We start from the raw sequence: 14892 nt of genomic DNA on the forward strand, positions 1-14892 counted from the left end.
AAAAGTTGTTGTCCAATTTGTTCAGAGTACGCTGATACCTCATTTGTTGGGGTAAACCCCTGTTTGGGTGCACGGGAGAGCTCGGAAGGGAAGGAGCACTGTTTTACTTTTTCAACGCAGAATTGGCTGGAATTGAGATTGGACGCCATGTCGCGTTTGGAGAGCCCCTGATGTGCCTAAACAGTGGAAACCCCCCAATTCTAACTGAAACCCTACCCCAAACACACTCCTAACCCTAATCCCAACAATAACCCTAACCACAACCCTAACCCTCATCCCAACCGTAAATGTAATCCAAACCCTAACTTTAGCCCCAACCCTAACCCTAACTTTAGCCCCAACCCTTACTTTAGTCCCAACCCTAACCCTAACTTTAGCCCCAACCCTAACCCTAACTTTGGCCCCAACCCTGACCCCAACCCTAACCCTAACTTTAGCCCCAACCCTAACCCTAACTTTAACCCTAACCCTAATGGGAAAATGGAAATAAATACATTTTTTAAAATTTTCTTATTTTTCACTAACTAAGGGGGTGATAAAGGGGGGTTTGATTTACTTTTAGAGCAGGTTTTTTAGCGGATTTTTATGATTGGCAGCCGTCACACACTAAGAGACGCTTTTTATTGCAAAAAATAGTTTTTGCGTCTCCACATTTTGAGAGTTATAATTTTTCCATATTTTGGTCCACAGAGTCATTTGAGGTCTTGTTTTTTGTGGGACAAGTTGACGTTTTAATTGGAACCATTTTCGGGCACATGACATTTTTTGATCGCTTTTCATTCCGATTTTTGTGAGGTAGAATGATTAAAAGCCAGCTATTCATGAATTTCTTTTTGTGGGGGGCACTTTTACCGTTGCATGTTTGGTAAATTGATAAAATTGACAAAGCAGTTTTATTTTTCAGGTCAGAACGATTACAGCGATACGTCATTTATATAATTTTTTATGTTTTGGCGCTTTTATACATACATACTTTTATATATACATAAAAACTATTTTATATAAAAAATAATTATTTTTGCATCGCTTTATTCTGAGGACTATAACTTTTTTATTTTTTCGTTGATGATGCTGTATGGCGGCATGTTTTTTGCGGGAGAAGATTACATTTTCAGCGGTACCATGGTTATTTATATCCGTCTTTTTGATCGCGTGTTATTACACTTTTTGTTTGGCGTTATGATAATAAAGTGTCGTTATTTGCCTCGTTTCTTTCTTTTTTTTTTTTTACTGTTCACTGTAGGTGTTAACTAGCGGGATAGTTTTATAGGTCTGGTCGCTACGGACGCGGCGATACTAAATATGTGCACTTTTTATTGTTTTTTTTTTTTTTTATTTAGATAAAGAAATGTATTTATTGGATCAATATATTTTTTTTTCTTTATTTAGGTTTTTTTTTTTTTTTACACATGTAAATATTTTTTTAAACTTTTTTACATTGCCCCAGTGGGGGACATGACTGTATATTATCAGATTGCTGATCTGACACTTTGCAGTGCACTGTGTCAGATCAGTGATCACACAGGCACTGCAGGAGGTTTGCCGGCGCCTGCTCTGAGCAGGCGCTTGCAAGCCACCTCCCTGCAGGACCCAGAAGGCCCCCCGCGGCCATTTTGGATCCGGGCCTGCAGGGAGGAGGAGGTAGGAGACCCTCGGAGCAACGCGATCACATCGCGTTGCTCTGAGGGTCCCAGGGAAGCACACAGGGAGCCCCCTCCCTGCGCGATGCTTCCCTGTGCCGCTGGAACGCTGCGATCATCTTTGATCGCAGTGTGCCGGGGGTTATTGTCCCAGGAGCGGTCCGTGACTGGAGTCCGTTTAGTGTGACTCCAGTCTTACAATGAGCCACCTTCCCACATAGGATGGCTCCAATCTGCCTAACCCATTAGATGTCTCTGTTAGGGTATGTGCACACGTTGCGGATTTGGACTTGCAGATCCGCAGCAGTTTTCCATGCGTTGTACAGTACCATCTAAACCTATGGAAAACTAAATACGCTGTGCACATACTGTGGAAAATTCAGCACAGAAACGCAGCGGTTTATTTTCCTCAGCATGTCAATTCTTTGTGCGGATTCCGCAGTGTTTTATATCTATTCCTTTGTAGGAATCTGCAGGTGTAAAAACGCAGGCGAAATCTGCAGAAAACCTGCAGGGAATCTGCAGGTAACTTGCGAGACCACTACATCATCTGGGGTCGTTGCCGCAATGCATTCTTGGGACCAGAGCGTCGTGAGGAGCGGGAAAGGCTGCCGCCTACGTCGGAAGGTGAGAATATAATGATTTTTTTTATTATTATTTTTAACATTATATGTTTTTACTATTGATGCTGCATAGGCAGCATCAATACTAAAAAGTTGGTCACACTTACAGTGTTAATGGCAGCGTTATGCCGCGGTGTAACGCAGTCTGTTTAACGGACTGCTAAAACTCTATGTGGGTGCTGACTGGAGGGGAGTATGGAGGGGGCACTGACTGGAGGGGAGTAGGGAGGGGCCAATTCACGGCTGGACTGTGCCTGTCGCTGATTGGTCGTGCCCAGCCGGCCGCGACCAATCAGTGACGTGGGAGTTCCGCGACAGACAGACAAACAGACGGAAGTGGACCTTAGACAATTATATATATAGATGGAGCATCATGTGAGGCCATTTTACAGTATAGAGCATAATGTGTGGCCATTATACAGTATGGAGCACTATGTGTGGCCATTATACAGTATGGAGCATCATGTAGGGCCATTATACTGTATGGAGCATCATGTATGGCCATTATACACTATGGAGCATCATGTGTGGCCATTATACAGTATGGAGCACTATGTAGCCATTATACAGTATGGAGCACTGTGTGGCCATTACACAGTATGGAGCATCATGTGTGGCCATGATGCAGTATAGAGCATAATGTGGGGCCAATATACAGTATAGAGCATAATATGTGGCCATTATACTGTATGGAGCACTGTGTGGCCATTATACAGTATGGAGCATCATGTAGGGCCATTATACAATATGGAGAATCATGTGTGGCCATTATACAGTATGGAGCACTCTGTGGCAATTATACAGTATGGAGCATCATGTGTGGCCATTATACAGTATGGAGCATCATGTGTGGCCATTATACAGTATTGAGCATCATGTGGGGCCATTATACAGTATGGAGCATAATGAGTGGCCATTATACAGTATGGAGCATCATGTGTGGCCATTATACAGTATGGAGCACTGTGTGGCCATTATACAGTATTGAGCATCATGTGGGGCCATTATACAGTATGGAGAACTGTGTGGCCATTATACAGTATAAAGCACTGTGTGGCCATATTATTGTTTATGAAGCAGTGTGATCAGCAGTGCTAACTGGGTGTGGTTGGGGCCTGGATATGGGTGCAACTAGTTGTGAAATGGGTGTGGTCAGAGGTGTGGCCTAAAATTTGCCTGGGCACTTAAGCCCCTTTCAGGTGTCCGATTTTCACCATTTGTAAGCCAAAACCAGGTGTGGAAGAATCAGAGGAAAAGTATCATAGAAACACGTCACCACTTCTGTATTTATCACCCACTCCTGGTTTTGACTTACAAATACTGAGGTAAAATACTGACCAAATACTCTATGTGTGTGTGACGCCCCAGGGTCCTGGTTGTCACAGTGGCATTGCTTTCCTCACGGTGAGAGTGATGTCACGCTTGGAAGCCATGGAAGATTCTTCTTAACAGGTAATTAGCACATACAACACCGTTCTGTCTCCAGGCCAGAAGGGAGAGCTCTACACTCGACTTCAGGGGAGCTGCTGTCTCTGGTCGGGAGGAGGAGCTAGTTGCTAGGCAGTTGCTAGGCAGTTAGGAAGATTTAGACAGTTGGTGCCAGACAGCAGACTGGAGCAATTTGAGGCAGAAGGACGGGTGAGGGGCCGTACAGCCTGAAGTGCTGTAGCTCCTGGATAGAGATATACAGAAGGAAGAACAGCTTTTAGCAAACGTGCCGGAGAGCAAAGCACAGGAGTGACAACAAGGGAGAATAGCTGTGACTGGGCTACCTCCCTGATAGAGCGCAGATACCGGTAACCGGAAGACCGAGGTTGTGTCATACTCTAGGAGGCACAGCAGAAACCGGTAGAACAGCTAGACTACACGTAACCTGTCAGCCCTAATACCCAGGAGACACGGGTGCCCAAGGCCACGGACCGGGTCCCGCCGCCGTGACACAATCCTTTAAGTAACGGACCTGGTACCGAGTACCTGGCGGGCAACTTATTTTGGCATCACGAACAGGATCAGACCGACCCAGCAAACTGGGTCTTGTGCGCCTAAGAGACTGTACTTAAAAGAGAGACTTTATTAAGTTGTGTGCCACAGACTTTAATGAGCTTCTAAAACATCGCCATCAAAACATCGCCATAACTGCGTCACACCATAACTGCCGCCATAACTGCATCACACTGTGCGCACTTTGTTTTCAAAATAACTGCCAACAGCCGCCAGAAAGAGCGCCGTGAGGAGCGCAGGAAAAGAGGGGTGTACCATTGTGGGCGGAGCCTGAAGTGAGAGCTGCAAGTGAGGACACCGTGCAGGAGAACCGCAAGTGAAGACGCTGCAAAGCCCTGGACGGAGGACCGAAAAGAGTGACTAACCGCACACAGGAGGAACCGCTGCAGACTCCGGAAGAGAGACGTCAGCCAAACTGAAGGTTAGCATGGGGGAATGGAAATGTCGGACCTGGGAGAACTATCAGTGGTCGCAGCCGCAGGTCCCATGATGCCCCCAGGCCCAGCGGTGGTCGCAGCTGCAGGTCCCATAATGCCACCAGTCCCCGCAGTGCCCGCAGCTCCTTCAAATAGGCCAGACCCCACTGCAGTAACAGCTCCAATAATGCCGCTATCCATGCCCTATATTACCAGGAATAGCCTGGCTGCCACAATATTCAGGGGAGTCCTACACCCTCAATCACTTTAAAGAAAGACTCTGCAGCTTATTTCAGGTGTACCCCCTGTTGGAACAACAAAAAGTCAGGATCCTAACTGGCCAATTAATTGGTGCAGCACAAAGAGAAGTAAAATCCTGGCCGGATATTGGAAAAGGAACTGTGGAGCAAATATTAGCCAAACTGAAAGACACTTTTTACATTCGCACTGCAGCAATAGTAAAAATGAGATTCTTTGGATGTAAACAGAGGGTGCAGGACAGTATACGGGACTATGCCCTTAACCAAATTTGTGCAGTCCATGCAAGTGCCCGCAAAGGAGAAGATCCAGCTGGCCTCCAGTCCAGGAGGATGCAGGCCTGAGGACCTGCCCTGGAACAAAAAGTAAAAATATTATTAATGTAAATATGTTCCTGTAACGTTCAAGCCTAATTACCTCCCATAAAGGGAAGCCAAAGTTTAAATTGTGACATGCATTTAAAAAAAAATTAGTATGGCTGTTATCTAACCTGAATTGTTGTTTTCTTTTCCCAGTCCGGGAGTACTGGATCTAACGGGCGGGGGGAGTGTGACGCCCCAGGGTCCTGGTTGTCACTGTGGCATTGCTTTCCTCACGGGGAGAGTGATGTCACGCTTGGAAGCGATGGAAGATTCCTCTTAACAGGTAATTAGCACATACTACACCGTTCTGACTCCAGGCCAGAAGGGGGAGCTCAACACCCAACTTCAGGGAAGCTGCTCTCTCTTGTTGGGAGGAAGAGTTAGTTGCTAGGCCGTTAGGAAGATGTAGACAGTTAGTGCCAGACAGCAGACTGGAGCAGTCTGAGGCGGAAGGACGGGTGAGGGGCCGTACAGCCTGAAGTGCTGTAGCTCCTAGATAGCGATATATAGAAGGAAGAACTGCTTTTAGCGAACGTGCCGGAGAGTGAAGCACAGGAGAGTGACAACAAGCGAGAATAGCTGGGACTGGACTACCTCCCTGATAGAGCGCAGATACCGGTAACAGGAAGACCGAGGTTGTATCATACTCTAGGAGGCAAAGCAGAAACTGGTAAGACAGCTAGACTACACATAACCTGTCTGCCCTAATACCCAGGAGACACAGTGACACGTAGAGCCCGGGTCATGATACAGACCCTCTAAAAAGGCTCGAGTCACCTGTCATATGGGTTTGTGTCCCACTTCAATAAAGGACAGAGATAACTGAGAGGGCCTTGCTACAAAGCCATAGGCAGTAAGGGACTATACTACCACCGCGCTAAGAGGAAGGCTTTTAACTCCACCTGGTAAAGCTGAACTCTGAACTCGCTTCCAAGCCAGCCAGACCCTGCCTGTACCTGTGATCTGGTGCCCTGGACTGTGGCTGCCTGCTACCATCAGTAAACCAGGTAAACAGACTGCACAACTGCGTCCTTCGTTCTTTACTGCACCACTCACCATCTTCCATCTATTCACCGGGAGCCCTGGGACCTACTTCACCTGTGGGAAGTTATACCATCTGCCTGCCATAACATCACCCCAGAGGACCCCTTTAAGCAGTGTTGTTCATCCCTGACCGAATACCACAGGTGGCGTCACGAACATTTATTATTTTACAAATCCCTTTAAAGACTATCCCTTTAACATGGACGCCCAGGGCCATGGACTGGGTCGCCGCTGCAGTGACACATCCCTTTAAGTAACAGACCTGGTACCGAGTACCCCACTGCCCTAGCGGGCGACTCATGTGCATGTGGCCTTAAGGTTGCAGCCAGTGAGTGCTGATTGTTATGAGACATGAGCGCTGCAGCCAATGTCATGCAAGCACCGAGTGACAGTGCAAAAATCTCTGGAACGGCACCGGATCAGGAGGTGAGGATAACATTTTCTTATTTATTACTGGGGGTCATGGGAATTTAATAAGGGATTATGCAACTAGTGGCCAACCCCTTTAAATGTATTGAAATCTATTTTCCCCACCACCATTACTGCTGGCACAGAGGATATCACCCAAATTCCTGAGTCCAGAATGTCAAATCTGCCTGGATATAAAATAAACAGAATAATATAACACATAACCTGCTCCCCAACCTCACTAACACGCTTATTCCAGCCCTAACCCATCTCTTCAACCTATCGCTCTCCTCTGGTACCTTCCCCTCTGCCTTCAAACATGCCACCATCACACCTATCCTCAAAAAAACTAACCTTGACCCAACTGCTATGCCCAGCTATCACCCCATATCGCTGCTCCCGTTTGCTTCAAAACTCCTTGAGCAGCATGTCCATGGTCAACTTTCCTCCCACCTCTCATCTAACTCTCTCCTTGACAACCTCCAATCTGGCTTCCGCCCCCACCACTCCACCGAAACTGCCCTGACAAAAATTACTAATGACCTAGTCACAGCCAAAGCTAACAGACAGTTCTCCATCCTCCTCCTTCTTGACCTGTCCTCTGCTTTCGACACAGTCGATCACTGCCTACTGCTACAGATTCTTTCTTCCCTTGGCGTCAAAGACCTCGCCCTGTCCTGGATTGCCTCATACCTATCCAACCGCACATTTAGCGTTTCCCACTCCCACACTACCTCCTCATCCCACCCTCTCTCTGTTGGAGTCCCTCAAGGCTCTGTCCTAGGACCCCTACTTTTTCCATCTATACTCTTGGCCTAGGACAACTCATAAAGTCCCATGGCTTCCAGTACCACCTGTATGCGGACGACACTCAGATCTATCTCTCTGGCCCAGATGTCACCTCCCTGCTGTCCAGAATCCCGAAGTATCTGTCAGCCATATCCTCCTTCTTCACCTCTCGCATCCTAAAACTCAATGTAGACAAAACCGAACTCATCATCTTTCCCCCACCTCACGTATCCCACCTACCCAATCTATCTATTATGGTAAACGGCATCACGCTCTCTCCCGCTCCTGAAATCCGCTGCCTCGAGGTAACTCTTGACTCTGCCCTGTCCTTCAAACCTCACGTCCAAGCTCTTGCCACCTCCTGTCGCCTCCAACTCAAAAATATTGCCAGAATCCGTCTCTTCCTCAGCCCACAATCTACCAAAACTCTTGTACATGCTCTCATCATCTCCCGCCTCGATTACTGCAACACCCTCCTCTGTGGCCTCCCCGCTAACTCTCTTGCACCACTCCAGTCTGTCCTCAACTCTGCTGCCCGCCTAATCCACCTCTCTCCTCGCTACTCCCCTGCTTCTCCCCTCTGCAAATCCCTCCACTGGCTCCCAATCCCCCAACGAATCCAGTTCAAACTACTAACACTGATCTACAAAGCCATCCACAACCTGTCCCCTCCCTATATCTCTGAACTAATCTCCCAATATCTTCCTCCACGTAATCTTCGTTCATCTCAAGACCTCCTACTCTCCTCCGCACTTATTCGTTCCTCACACAATCGCCTCCAAGATTTCTCCCGAATATCCCCCATCCTCTGGAATTCCATGCCTCAACACGTCTGATTATCCACCACCCTCGGATCCTTCAGACGGAACCTGAAAACCCATCTCTTCAGGAAAGCCTACAGCCTACAATAACCGAGCCGCCGCCGCCCACCCCTACCTTCTGTATCTTCCCCACTATCCCATAGAATGTAAGTCCGAAAGGACAGGGTCCTCTCTCCTCTGTACCAGTGTGCATACCTCCCAACCGTCCCGGATCCCGCGGGACTGTCCTGATTTTGACAGCCAGCCCCGGGATCCCGGGCGGGACACTAATGTCCCGTGCCTAGGGCAGGGACAATGCAGGGGGCGGCACCTGAGTAGCTTAGGTTTGTGGCTGTTTTTTTTTTCTTATACATGCTGGGTCTCCTCCCGACCGATCCCGAACCCACCTACCCCCCCCCCTTCCCCCGCCCCCTGTGTGTGTGGCGCTGCCACGCTGAGGAAGAGAGCCAGCAGCGATCAAGATGAGAGGTCAGCGACTCACTTCCCTCCTGTGTGTGCACGGAGCTCCGGCGTCTCCTGCTCTTAGCTGCTATCCCGGCAGAGAAGGAGACGGGGGAGGTGCCGGGACAGTGCAGAGCTGTAAGCAGCCCGAGAAACTGAAGACCTGCAGTGCACATGGACAGATCAGCCGCCCCTGCACCACAGAGGAGATTGTGTGTGTGTGATGTGTGTGTGTGTGAGATGTGTGATGCTGCATTTGTGTGTGTGTCATGTGTCATGTGTGTATGAGGTATCTGGTGTGTGTGATGGCTGGGTGTGTGTGTGTGATGGCTGGGTGTGTGTGTGTGATGGCTGGGTGTGTGTGTGTGATGGCTGGGTGTGTGTGATGGCTGGGTGTGTGTGTGATGGCTGGGTGTGTGTGTGTGATGGCTGGGTGTGTGTGTGTGATGGCTGGGTGTGTGTGTGATGGCTGGGTGTGTGTGATGGCTGGGTGTGTGTGTGTGATGGCTGAGTGTGTGTGATGGCTGGGTGTGTGTGTGTGATGGCTGAGTGTGTGTGTGTGATGGCTGGGTGTGTGTGTGTGTGTGTGATGGCTGGGTGTGTGTGTGTGTGTGTGATGGCTGGGTGTGTGTGTGTGTGATGGCTGGGTGTGTGTGATGGCTGTGTGTGTGTGTGTGTGATGGCTGCCTGTGTGTGATGGCTGCGTGTGTGTGTGTGTGTGATGGCTGCGTGTGTGTGTGTGTGATGGCTGTGTGTGTGTGTGTGATGGCTGCATGTGTGATGCATTTGTGTCAAAGCTGCATGTGTTTGTGAGCTGCGTTTGTGATGCTGCGTGTGTATGTGTGATACTGTGTGTGTGATGCTGCATGTGTGTGAGCTGCGTGCCTGTATGTCATTATACAGTATGGAGAACTGTGGCCATAATACAGTATGGAGCATCATGTGGGGTCATTATACAGTATGGAGCATCATGTGCAGTCATTATACAGTATGGAGCATCATGTGCGGTCATTATACAATATGGAGCATCATGTGCAGCCAGTATACAGTATGGAGCATCATGTGCGGTCATTATACAATATGGAGCATCATGTGCGGTCATTATACAGTATGGAGCATCATGTGCGTTCATTATACAGTATGGAGCATCATGTGCGGTCATTATACAGTATGGAGCATCATGTGCGGCCATTATACAGTATGGAGCGTCATGTGCGGTCATTATACAGTATGCATGCGGTCATTATACAGTATGGAGCATCATGTGCGGCCAGTATACAGTATGGAGCATCATGTGCGGTCATTATACAGTATGGAGCATCATGTGCGGTCATTATACAATATGGAGCATCATGTGTGGCCATTATACAGTATGGAGCATCATGTGTGTTCATTATACAGTATGGAGCATCATGTGCAGCCAGTATACAGTATGGAGCATCATGTGCGGTCATTATACAATATGGAGCATCATGTGCAGTCATTATACAGTATGGAGCATCATGTGCAGCCAGTATACAGTATGGAGCATCATGTGCGGTCATTATACAATATGGAGCATCATGTGCGGTCATTATACAGTATGGAGCATCATGTGCGTTCATTATACAGTATGGAGCATCATGTGCAGTCATTATACAGTATGGAGCATCATGTGCGGTCATTATACAGTATGGAGCATCATGTGCGGTCATTATACAGTATGGAGCATCATGTGCGGCCATTATACAGTATGGAGCATCATGTGGGGCCATTATACAGTATGGAGCATCATGTGCGGCCATTATACAGTATGCATGCGGTCATTATACAGTATGGAGCATCATGTGTGTTCATTATACAGTATGGAGCGTCATGTGTGGCCATTATACAGTATGGGGCATCATGTGCGGCCATTATACAGTATGGAGCATCATGTGCGGCCATTATACAGTATGCATGCGGTCATTATACAGTATGGAGCGTCATGTGTGGCCATTATACAGTATGGGGCATCATGTGTGGTCATTATACAGTATGGAGCACTGTGTGGCCATATTTTTTTGTTTATAACTATTGTATATGAAACAGTGTGATCAGCAGTGCTAAATGGGTGTGCTTGGGACGTGGATATGGGTGTGACTAATTATGAATGGGTGTGGTCAGAGGCGTGGCCTAAAATTTGCCGCGGCGCACTTCACGCGCAAACTTTGTCCCTCTTTCCCATCTTCAAAAGTTGGGAGGTATGCCAGTGTGTCACTGTAAACCTGTTTACTGTAAACGATATCTATAACCCTGTATGTAACCCCTTTCTCATGTACAGCACCATGGAATTAATGGTGCTATATAAATAAATAATAATAATAATAACAACGCCATAAGCTTTTCTGAATATGCACAATGAGGCAGCTGCTCAGGACTCCAGGAAAGATGAATGTTGCAGGCTGTGGAGGCGGAGCTGCTGCCATCCAGCTTCCTCATACATAGCTATGTGTATACATGGCAGTGACGTATTGATACGGGGTTTTTAGATTTATTTGTTTATTTCCTTGCATACTTGGTAACCATGGTTACTGCACTCGGGCCCCCATACTTCCGGTCCTCTCTAGTTGTGGCTCCCCGGCTGCAGCCGCCAGTGACATTGGTTCCGGGGCACTTCTTGTGCCCGCTGCTCTCCGGCATCATGCGCTCTCTTGCCGGGTTCTTCCTGGTGTTTGGCTGCGCCACCGTCTACCTGTACGTCCTGAGCACCCGCCTGCGCCCGGGCCGAGGACTGGAAGCTGAGAGGTGGGCACTGGGAATGGGGGGCTGGCAGCGTGCTGTAATGAGGTGACAAGTGTATGTGCCTGTGAAGGACGGCCGTCAGTGTGTGGGAAGATGCAGGCAGCCGTCAGTCAGTGGTAATTGGTCATAATAATGACTGTGGGGTGTAATAAATACTCTGCTGGACACGTGTATTGTTTATGAGGTAGTAATTAGGGTTATTTTTATTATTAGGGGTGTGGCTAGGTTGGTCACATGACCCATAGTTCGGTGCACGGTAAGGCTACGTTCACATTTGCGGTCGGCGCCGCAGCGTCGCGTCATGCGCCCCTATATTTAACATGGGGGCGCATGGACATGCGTCGCACTTGCGTTTTGCGCCGCATGCGTCCCTGCGGCGTCCGGGCGCAGAGGACGCAGCAAGTTGCATTTTTGCTGCGTCCAAAATCAATGAAAAAAAGGACGCATGCGGCGCAAAACGCAGCGTTGTGCATGCGTTTTGCTGCGTTTTTGTTTGCGTTGTGCGTTGCGGCGCCGACGCTGCGGCGCACAACGCAAATGTGAACGTGGCCTAACTGCGCCAGTACCTCACACATGGCGAGGTGATTCTGGCGCTGATGTGTATGAGGCGAACACCTGAAAACGTGCACCATATTTATTATTACACACAAGCGATAATGCCCGCCACAACCTCACCAGACTGATACGGACGACCCCTCTAAGCATTCATAATAAAGCATCAGTAACGCTGAGCATCCTATTAATGAGGGTGAGGCGGCTGTCTGCATGAAGCCCGGGGCCAACAAAAAAGGACAACCAGCGAGCTCACAACAGGGTCATGGCCACCCGAGTGATCACTCCTCATCTGGTCTGATCTCTAACGAAGGCGGAAGCCGAAAGCCGAAACGCGCGTCGGGAGGGACGCCACTCGGATGAAGGAGCTCCTCTAACAGAGTAAGTCCCCCTTATTGGTTGTTATATTATAGCTGCCACCAATAGGTGACTCTACAGACATGACCACGATAATATGAGCACTGTCTCACATGACGCTTCCCTACACTAATGTTGTGATATATGACTTTTCTTTTTACTAAAATAAGGCACTGACTTATGGCATCTGCACTTTACTTCTCATCATAGACAATACAATGATTTTTTCCTTTTGGCTATGCATTTTATCTATGTGTCTATGATAAAGTATACTACACGTTAATTACTGATATTGTTCCTCCTTCTATAAGGTTAATTTACCGGGTGTAGCGTGTACCTGTGTTTTTATCATTCTTGTTTATGTGTATTTTTAGCGGATAACTTTCAGCATTGTTTTGTTACCCATGTTATCACCTGTTTCAAATAAACATTTGTTGTTACCATTACTTTGTGTTCGGGCACTACCTTGGTTGGTTTTCTTCTCCCCCCTTTTTCTCTTAATACCAATGTGTAGTATACTCACTGTTAGGATTCACCTCTGTAGCCGCTCGTCATCAGACCTCAAGGATGTGATTTTCCCATCTCGCTTTTCATCCGCTTCTTCCAATGTTCTATTTAGAAAAGTGGAGGAGAATCTAGTCAGCATGGGAGCGCAGCTATGTATATTGCTCAATGCAGTCATGTGATGAATGCAGCAACCAGTTAGCAGATCCAAATCCTAACACTGGTCATCAAAGACTGTATTTGATAAGCTGCACTGCTTTTGCAAACGTTTCCCTGGGGTGGAAAACACATTGAATGCTGACTATGATAGAAAAGTCCAACCGATCAAAAGTGGTGCACTCTATCAGGTGGGTGGTGCTCAAAGGAATAAAATAGAATATACGAGTGGTAACCTTTGGCACTCAATCAGTCAATAATAAGTTCGATTTGCAAATAATTATGGATTTATTCATGAACAGCCGACATCATAGGATCAATTACATCATTTCATCCAACGTTTCGGCAATATTAGCCTTTGTCAAGGATGTCTGTATAGGGTGAATTCAGTGCAGAGTGGTATATGTCATGCCATAGGCATGACGAGGTGGAAACAGCCCAAATGCTGTGACGAAGAAGCACCAGAGACACACCGGCGTTTCCTTTTTTTTTTATGGTATGTGCACACGTCAGGATTTCTTGCAGAAATTTTCCTGACAAAATCCGGACATTTCTGCCAGAAATCCACATGCATTTTTTTTGCGCGTTTTTACGCTTCTTTTTTTTGTGGAATTTTTGCGTTTTTTTCCTGACACTCCAATTTCATGGGAAATCCGCAAAAAAAACACAAAAATAATGAACATGTTGCTTCTTTTTCCGGAATGCGTTTTTTTTGCGGAAAAAAACGCAACATTTGCACAAAAAATGCGGAATGCATTCTAAATTATAGGATGCATAATGTATGCGTTTTTTATGCGGTATTATAGCGTTTTTATTGGGGAAATCCGCAAAAATTCCTGAAGAAATCCTGACGTGTGCACATACCCTCAAGATAGAAAAGTGAACACACAGTACATGACAGTATTGGGCGGAGGGCCTGTCTCCGTGCTCATACTGCGCCAAGTCTACAGCCAAAAGTGCCTGCAATGGAGGCCTGAGCGCCCAAACTGCAGTACAGGGCACTAGAAGAAGGTGGTCGGGTCTGATGTGTCACATTTTGTTTTACATCATCTGGACTTATGGGGTGCATGTCCATTACAGTTCTGTGGGAAGAGTTGGCACCAGAAAAAGACAAGCCAGCTGAGATTGTGTGACGCCCTGGGTACTGAGCTACTGGGAGACCATGGATCCTGGCCTTCAGGCGGCTGTGCATACCTAGTACACTGCTTCATGGCAATACCTAATGACTGTGGCCTCAGGATGATGCACTCTACATGACATTTTTCAGGAATGTTTTCAGAAACATGACAAAATGTAAGTATTAACTCTCCTTCTAAATCCCCAGATCTCTATTTGATTCAGTATGTGCTTGATTTACTGGAAAAAAAAGTTTCTGATTTATAGAGGCCCTACCTCACCATGTACAGGACCTAAAGGATCTGCTGGTACCACAGGACTCAGAGGCTGATGTATGGCTGCCCCGTGTATCTATAATACAGTTCTCCTAGTGGAACATCAGAATTCTGGGGGCATCCATCTAAGACCGGCTTAATTTGCAAAAAGCCACTAAACTTGTCCTCTAATTACTGCTGTCAAAGTCCATTACCAACTGAGCGAGAGACAAACATGAGAAGGCTCCAAAGTCCATGCAGTAAATGACTAACAGCCCTCTTATCTGTCTAGCCCTGGTCTGTAGACAGAGTTCTTCTATGATACAAATATACAAACAATCTACAATTTTAAGTGGTCTTTAAACTTTTCAAATAGCTGTATTGCTC

At 47.2% G+C, this 14892-nt stretch overlaps 1 protein-coding gene across 1 annotated transcript in view; it reads left to right on the top strand.

The window, feature by feature from the left end:
* The first annotated feature begins 11333 nt into the window (after positions 1-11333).
* Positions 11334-14892, top strand: part of TMEM41A (transmembrane protein 41A) — a 41977-nt gene continuing 38418 nt past the window's right edge. The window contains exon 1 of the mRNA XM_077272128.1: positions 11334-11569. Within this exon, the coding sequence (XP_077128243.1) occupies positions 11349-11569 (221 nt within the window). The 5' untranslated portion in view covers positions 11334-11348. The remainder of the gene's footprint in view (positions 11570-14892) is intronic.

This window comes from Ranitomeya variabilis, chromosome 7 (assembly GCF_051348905.1).
Source record: "Ranitomeya variabilis isolate aRanVar5 chromosome 7, aRanVar5.hap1, whole genome shotgun sequence".
Classification (NCBI taxonomy): Eukaryota; Metazoa; Chordata; class Amphibia; order Anura; family Dendrobatidae; genus Ranitomeya; species Ranitomeya variabilis.